General features: G+C 40.9%; 1 protein-coding gene across 1 annotated transcript; it reads right to left on the bottom strand.

The window, feature by feature from the left end:
- Nucleotides 1-4402: 4402 nt before the first annotated feature.
- On the bottom strand, nucleotides 4403-8275 carry LOC128124255 (zinc finger and SCAN domain-containing protein 4-like). The gene is made up of 3 exons (XM_052760431.1): nucleotides 7851-8275; nucleotides 5182-5341; nucleotides 4403-5094 (listed from the first exon to the last, which is right to left on the bottom strand). The coding sequence occupies exons 1-3, from the start codon at nucleotides 8244-8246 to the stop codon at nucleotides 4403-4405; spliced, it is 1248 nt and encodes a 415-aa protein (XP_052616391.1). The 5' UTR covers nucleotides 8247-8275.
- Between the last annotated feature and the right edge of the window lie 265 nt (nucleotides 8276-8540).

Below are 8540 nucleotides of genomic sequence, written 5' to 3'. Positions count from 1 at the left end.
CAACATCCTTAGTCATCAGGGAAATGCAAATCAAAACAACTCTGAGATACCATCTTACACCTGTCAGAATGGCTAAGATCAAAAACACTGAAGACAGCTTATGTTGGAGAGGATATGGAGCTAGGGGAATACTCCTCTACTGTTGGTGGGAATGAAAACTTGTACAGCCACTATGGAAATCAGTGTGGTAGTTTCTCAGAAAATTGGGAATAAGTCTTCCTCAAGACCCAGCTACACCACTCTTGGCATATACCCAAGGAATGCTCAATCTTACCACAAGGATACATGCTCAACTATGTTCATATCACCACTACTCATAAATAGCAAGAACCTGGAAACAACCTAGATGCCCCTCAATTGAAGAATGGATAAAGAAAATGTGGCACATATACATAATGGAATACTACTCAGCCATTAAAAAAATGATATCAAGAAATTTGCAGTGAAGTGGATGGAACTAGAAAATATTATCCTGAGTGAGGTAACCCAGATTCAGAAGGAAAAACATAGTATGTACTCACTCATAAGTAGATTCCAGATGTGAGGAAAGGGATGGCCAGACTGCAACCCACAGTTCCAGAGAGGCTAGCTAACAGGGAAATACCCTAGGAGGGACACATGGATGACCCAGCAAAGGAGAAGTGGATGAGATCTACAGGAGCAGACTGGATGTGTGGGAGGGAGTGGCAGAGGGTGAGGTGTGGGGAATGAGAACATAGAGAAATAGGAGGGTTGAGCTGCAACAGGGACAGAGTTGGAGGGTAGGGATGGAGATACCATGATAGATGAGGACATCATGGCAAAAGGAAGAGGCAGTGTGCTGGGGAGGCTCTCAGGAACCCATAAGGATGACACCACCTTGGACTGCTGGCAGTGGTCCATAGGGTGCCTGGACTGGTCTACTCTGGTGACCTGTCTGGCGAATACCCTAACTATCATCATAGAGCCTTTGTGCAGTGACTGATGGAGGCAGATGCAGAGATCCACGGCCAGGCACCAGGCTGAGCTCTGGGAATCCGACTGATGAGAGAGAGGAGGGATTCTGCAGGCGGGAAACATAGAGATCACAACAGAAGAAGTGCAGAGATGACCAGCCACACTGGTGGAAGCCCATGAACTGTAGACTAGTGGCCGGGAAGCCCCCATGGGACTGGACTAGGCCATCTGGATCATAGAAGATGGTGGTTTGGCTCGAATTGTTTGGGGAACACCCAGGCAAGGGGATTGGTGTCCATCCCTGGTGCATGGGCAGGCTTCTTGGAATTTGGTGCCTGTAGTGTGGTGCCTTGAGCAGTCTTGTTACAAGGGAAGGAGCTTGGATCTGCCTAGGCTCAGTTTGCTGACTCTGCTGACTCCCCATGGGAGAACTTGATTTGAGAGATATGGGGATGTGGGGTGGCTTGGGATGGAGAGCTGGGAGATGGGAGGAGGGAGGAGGGAGGATCTGTGGGTGGTATGTAGAGTGAGTAGAAAATTTCTTAATAAAGAAAAATGGACAAAAAGGAACATAATATTACATAATACAGGTATTCTGATGAGATTTCTAGAAAGTGGATGATACAGAACATGGCATGTAGGATCTGGAGTCAAGAGACAGTCAAGGTAGTAAAAGAAACAAATGGGCCACAGAGCTGTGCTTACAGCTTTTAATTAATTTTAATTTAAAATTTATAATAATAGTGCATGCTAAGGTGTTGCTTTGTAATACTTGATTTCAAGTGAAAGAAAACTTTCCTGTGTGGGGATTTTCTTAAGGTGATCCTTTTCCATCCATATTTCCACAACATTGTCAGAGGAGACATGACACTTGAGTGGCAGTGTCTGCATAGGAGAGGGAATAAACTACAGGTTGGAACAATGAACACCTTGATCTCTAAGATCCAATGGAATTTCATCAATATTTGATACTTCATGTCTCTGAGAGTTAAGATTTTCTTACAAAATGAAGAACTAAGTCTTCCTTCTGAATCCCAGTTTGTGGAATCAGCATGGTTTTTCTGATATACACTATGTTACAAAGAAGTTCTTGTGTGATTTGTCCTTAAAAATTTTTATATATGTATCCCTGTAAATGTTCTTATAATTACAAGAACTTATGGAAGAAAAATATGGCCAGATTAATGAGTTTGATTTGTCACCCTAAAAAGGGCTTTCTGAGATAGCCGTATTGTCCAACTGTATATTTCTTGACAAACATTACTGTTGGTTTGATTACACAGGATTAGGGCATGTGTCCCCACTAGCATTGTGGTTGGGATCCTTCTGCCTCAACTGCTTGAACACTGATTCTCTATCCTACTCATAATATTCTAACTTGTTATTGCAATTACTCATGTTGTGGTGACAGCCAAACAAAAAATTATTTTTGTTGCATCTTCATAATTGTAATTTTGATACTTTGATGAATTGTAATATAAATATCTTATTGCAGGATATAGGATGCCTGTGTAAGGGTCACTTGGCCTCCAAAGCAGTTGAGACCCACAGGTTGAGAACAAGTATATTTGAATGTTGGATTACACACATATGCCACAATGGGCATCAAAAAATGAATCTTTGATTTTACATGGTGTGTGTGATTTTTTCATTTTGTTGTCTTTAGAAAAGCTCTCATGTAGGCAAGGGTGGCCTGGAACACACTATGTAGCAGAGAAGAACTGAACTTATGATCCTCCTGACCACATCTGCCAGGTGCTATGATGCAGGAATGCTGAATGCCATCAGGATATCTCATTGTTACCAGCTGAATTCTGTTTTCTGACACTCACATGTACAGGTCTTAACCCCCAAACCTAAGATATGACCTCATTTAGAAACATATGGAAAATTGTGGTTCTATTCCAAAATTCCTTAATCCCACAAAGGCTACAATCTCTAAAGATGAAAAGGCTAAGAAATCCCCACCACCACAATCCAGGAATCTTTAATACTGAAATCTTGAGAGACTAAATCCCCCCAATCTACAAGTCTCATGAGGAAAAAAAAAGACTGGAGAACATATCATAAGGAAAGGGTTCAGAAAGCCAAATGCTGGGGAAAGGATCAGCCACAAGGTATGCCAACACTAAGAACTTCAAAGTGGCCAGGTAGAGATGGCATACCCCTTTAATCCCAGCACAGTGGGAAGCAGAGCCAGGCAAATCCCTTTGAGTTTGAGTCCAGCCTGGTCTACAGAGACAGATCCAGGACAGGCACTAAAGCAACATGGAGAAACCCTGTCTTGAAAAAACAGAAACAAAAAAAAAGAACTTCAATATCAAAATGTATAAATTGTATTGGTATTCATGTCAGCTCATTCTGTATTTTAATAAATTGAAGGCTCCTGGTGGCTAGCTGTAAGGCTGTACTACATACAGCAGGGGAATATCATGGTTTGCCACAACATGTCTACAGGTTACTTGAACTCAGCTAGGCTTCAACCTGGAAATCACCAACACATACACAGATGCCAACATCTCAATCATCCTATGCTTGGCTTCAACTCTACACAGAATCCTGTTTTACGATATACATATTATTCCTTTTTCCTTTCTGTAAGATACTTTTTAGAGTTCATTCGTTGAAAACATTTGCCAATTGCCTTCTATTTGTCATTACGTGAGGTCGGCATCCACACAGCCCCCTCTATTCCACAAGTTTCTAGGGACCTGTGGATAGAGCTATGAAGATTACAGTGGGACTATAAGGGAACTGATAGGCATGGCTCCTTTGAGCCACTGTGAGCAACTGAAGCTTTTTACTCTACATCAGGACCCTGTCCAAACTGTGGGGGCACATTCTTGAACGTTAAGCAGTAATCACTCATAGCATGGGAGATGAATTAGAGGGCAATGCATTTACATTGCAAGCCTGAGACTTGGGATTGAAATTTTCGTGGGGTACCAAAGTCAGAGGGAATGGCAGGGCACTGACATGAACCTGTAGAGATAAGTGCTGCAGAGCAGAGAATGTTTGGAATCTGTAGTATCAGACATACTTATATACAAATCTCCTAACAAGAAAGACACTGTCTCAAACAAGGCAAAAAAAAAAAGAACTGACAACACATTTCTCTATTGTCCACTCGTGTTGTGGAACTGAGGCCAAAAAAAAAAGGAGACAAAAACTCACAAAATCACAAGCTCAGGCCACACAAAATAAACATGAGGCAACAATATTACAATTCCATTCATTTATTTAATATATATCAGGCAGAAAGTATAAGCAATTTAAGCCTTTAGAAAAATATTACTTCACATAAAACAGACTCATCTTCTATATCCACACAGACAGATGGAACAATCCAGAAGTTACAAATCATGTCTTCAATTGTACTTGCTGTTTAGAAGCTACATGCTTCTTCATCTACAGAGGAAACAGTAAGCTGAAGCCCTGCTATCATCTGGTGATGAAGGTACTCAGTTCAGTCTGCTTTGTGGCAATTCCTCCGGTGACGGTGGTATGTGGATGACTGGCGGAAGCTACGGTTACACAGGGAGCAGGTGTAGGGCTTCTCTCCTGTGTGAATCCTCTCATGAGCTTTTAGATTTGTTTGATTGCTGAAAGACTTTCCACAAGTACTACATTCGAAAGGTTTATTTTCCTGGTGTATGACCTTATGTACTCTCAGGTCTGAGCGAGTACAGAAGCCCTTATGACATGTTTTACAGACAAATGACTTTTGCTTCTTGTGTATTCTCTGGTGGGCCGCAAGTCTACTGGGATATTTAAAGGTTCTGGGACATTCCTCACATTTGTATGTCTTTGGGTCTCTGAGGTGTCTCTTTTGGTGACCCCCAAGTGTAGAGCTTGCATCAGGATTCTGGCAGTCTTCTGTCTGCTCTGGACTGGAGATAATCTCTGGTTGTACCTCCATAGGGACATCTTCAGAAGAAGTTCCTCTATGAAATTCTTCCTGGTACCTGGAAGTGACTTGACTTGTTCTGCTTGAATCCAGAGGATTTCTATCAGAAACACTTCTGTCTTTAGGTTCAATAAGTTGACCTTGTTGGATAAGGGAAAGGGAGTCCATCTCATTTCCAGGACTACTATCCCCATCATTTACATCACTAGTGCTCCAGCCATTGTTTTGGCCATCTTCCCAGTCTTCATGTCCTGTGGAAATAAGACAGTCTATGAAACTGTGCCCAAGAAAAGATCCCGACACAACACCCTTCCTCTGTGCAGCTTCCTGACACTTACCTGTTGTCAATAACATGTCTTGGGGGATTGGCAAGGGTGTCCTTGCACTCTCTTGTATTGAACTTCTTGCTGATTGCTGCTCTTTCAGAAGGTTGATGGTTTCTTCTAAGGACATGTTCTTAGAAAAGAGGGCTTCCTGCCCCTGCATGGAGGTGTGAACCTGTAAACAAAGCCAGAGGACCATTGTCAATGAATCTGTGGATTTGTGCATGAGTGAAAACCTGTCCTCTAACTGATTGCACTCGATCACTGAACTATGAGTTAGGTCATTTGTCTATCTCTCATCTCTAATGGTGTTATTCTGTCATTCACAAGTTATGGTCTCTAAAGTCCTTATTCACAATGTATTTGCAAGTGTTGAGTCACTGTACCAAGGGAAAAGGTAAGGTTAGGTTTCTGCAATGACTAGCCACAGCATTTTCTTCACCTGGTCAATGCATTGACAAGGAGAGGTATTCTTATTCCAATCCAGAAAATAGAGACTTACTCCATCAAAAAAGGCTTCTCATTTTTTTCCAAGAACTGTCCCCATTCCACCCAATCTAGGGCAACTACAATGAAATAGCTGGTTTACTGAGAAGACACCAAGGCTAGGTAGGACATATCAAGGAGGGAGGTAGTCTGGAGATCAAGAAGACCCAAAGGAGCCTGTAAAAATTCCGACATATACTTGCCTGTGGGCCTTGCACCTCTAGGGCCTCTTCTGTTAATTGATGGGTGTTATCTGTTCTAATATTTTTTTTCTGTTAAACAAAGAGTTGTATGGCTAGTGTTTCTCTGTATCTCCTTAATTTGTAGCTCCTTATTTTTCCTCCTTCTCTTGCACCCAGGTTCTATAGTTATTACTCAGTGCCCAGAACCGTTAACACTTCTGTATTCTTTGTCTGACAGATGGCTGCTATGCTAGAAGCTCCTTATTCAGCCTTTGATTAGTAATAGTTTTTTTCTGAAATTCTTAGGATGTCTACAGTAACTGTGTAATTGATGTCCTTTTGGTGTCCTGGTGTCATATTGGCAATTGTAACTTTCTGCTTTCATGCACATGACTCTGACATTTTCATTCCCAGATAGCTGAGGATTTCCCATCCCCCACTTCTGGCCATTAGTCTGTCAGTGGTCCCTATCTCTTCCACCGTCACTTCACTTTGCTGTGGGAGTGGGTTGTATTTCCAATACCTATATTTTTGGTTGCTAAATTTAACTACTAACTCTAGATAAAAACCCTTGGTTGATGATGCCCCTAGTATCATAGCTCTATTTCTAAGGGGTGTTGTTTTCTATTATTAAGTCCTTAATACAACTCACATCTGACTGAAACCCTTGTAACACATATATTGTCTCCACCTAAACATGCTGTCTCTGTTGTTAGGAACATGACAACTTTTTATTAGGAATTCACTTTCAATCATGAAATGATCAGTTAAAAACAAAATCAAGGCCGGGCGGTGGTGGCGCACGCCTTTAATCCCAGCACTCGGGAGGCAGAGCCAGGCGGATCTCTGTGAGTTCAAGGCCAGCCTGGTCTCCAAAGCGAGTTCCAGGAAAGGCGCAAAGCTACACAGAGAAACCCTGTCTCGAAAAATCCAAAAAACAAAACAAAACAAAAAAAAAAAAAAACAAAAAAAAAAAAAAACAAAAACAAAATAAAAGGAGTGAAATGTGGGATAAAACAAACTGAAATGACAACGTGTGCATAGAGTAAAAACCTGAAATATACATCAGGGTGTGGTGGTGGACAGCTTTAATCCAGTACTTGAAGTGCTGGGAAAGTATAATTCCTCTAATTCCTACTCAAGCCAGTTGAACAAAAGTCAGTCCTAAATGGGGAAAAAATCCTAAAGAAGCAACGAAACAAGCCAACTAATAACCAAATTTAAAAGTTTAAGTCAATAAGAAGTTATTTCAACCATGACATTTAGAAATGGATGTATGGAATGTTTGAAAAATGTCACTACCTTGACCATTTCTGAGAGTAACTGAGAATTATGCAAACCTAGACATTTGAAGAAGTTTCATTGTAGTTACATCCAAATTAAGAATTTCACTTCTAAAACTTTGAATTGCAGCCCTTTATTATTCATCAGGACTTTCCTTAGGGGTGTGTTGGTGTTGAATGTGCATTTAATAGCCACATTTCAGCATCAGAAATCATATTCTACATTCCTGCACATTTAGTTTTATACATAGGAACTTAATGACATGTAGTAGACAATTTAGAAAACCATTAAGTTAATTAGATCCCCAGTTTCCACAGCCCAGGTCCTGGAATAACAGACTAGGTCTAAGAGCCTAAGTGTGTGCTACAATTCCAACTAAATAATCATAATTACAATATAAAATCACCTACCTAAATGAGCCATCTTCCAATCCCAGCCAGGGTCTCTATTCTAAACCCTTACAAGCTTTGCTCAAATATCATCTCCCAGTCTCCCTATCACCATGTAAAGAATTTAAATATAATTGTATCAGTCAAAAGAGCCATGGGCTTCTTAAACTTTTAATCCCATTAAATTAATATTACATTTAGAGTAGTAAATAATCTCCATTGTAAATATTTTGTTGGAGTGGGACAGCCTCACATATAAAATAAATACATCTTCTTACTTTTCCCCAAATATAAATGACTGGCTTGATTGATAACTTAACCATCTCTCAACCAAGGTACTCACCATGATGGGAGGCTTCAAGCACTCATCAGTCAGATCCTCCATGAATCTCCCCAGGTTTCTGCCATTTGATTCCCACTTCTCTTTCAAGACAGACTTGTCCTTGTAGTGCCCAGTTTTGAGAAACTCAGCCAAGACCAGCTGAGAAATCATCTGCTCCTTGCTACGCTTTTCTGGCTTCAACCAGGAGGTAAACCACTTCCAGGTTGCCTGCAGTTCCTGCTTTGCACAGTAACCGTTGTCATTTGTGGGAAAGTTGAGCTGAGCAATTGAGAAGTTACAGATATCTTCTTCCCACTGTAGAGAAGTATCCTGGCTTGGAATGAAGTTCCTGTTGTCTAATACAAGGCCACTTTCTGGTGACTGGGGTTTAAAGGAGTTGTTGTGCTGTGAAGCCATTCTGTTGAGACTCCTCAAAAAATTCAACTTTCTCAGTCAAGTATCTCTCTTGTGACTTGAAGATCTGTTTAGGAAATTTGTGAATATGTTAAAGCTATAAATTAAAATGGACATAATTAAATAACAACAACTAAGAGTCTTATCACAGATGCTTTCTATCTTATTGAGGATTTACTATTGCTGTGAAAGACACCATAACCAGGGCAACTCTAATAAAGGAAACATTTCATTTTGGTGGCTCACTTACAGTTCAGAGGTTCAGTCCCTCATTTGGGGGAGCATGGCCTCAGAAAG

This window comes from Peromyscus californicus, unplaced genomic scaffold (assembly GCF_007827085.1).
Source record: "Peromyscus californicus insignis strain IS unplaced genomic scaffold, ASM782708v3 Scaffold_4__1_contigs__length_199733344, whole genome shotgun sequence".
In the NCBI taxonomy this organism is placed as follows: Eukaryota; Metazoa; Chordata; class Mammalia; order Rodentia; family Cricetidae; genus Peromyscus; species Peromyscus californicus.
Note: the sequence above shows the minus strand (reverse complement) of the source record. Positions and strands in the feature narration are given on the sequence as shown.

Coding starts and splice junctions, on each gene's coding strand:
- LOC128124255 (XM_052760431.1), bottom strand. CDS start 8,246: ATGGCTTCACAGCACAACAACTCCTTTAAACCCCAGTCACCAGAAAGT. Junction 5,342..7,850: donor GCTTGAAGCCTCCCATCATG/GTGAGTACCTTG, acceptor CTTTGTTTACAG/GTTCACACCTCCATGCAGGG. Junction 5,095..5,181: donor AGACATGTTATTGACAACAG/GTAAGTGTCAGG, acceptor TTATTTCCACAG/GACATGAAGACTGGGAAGAT.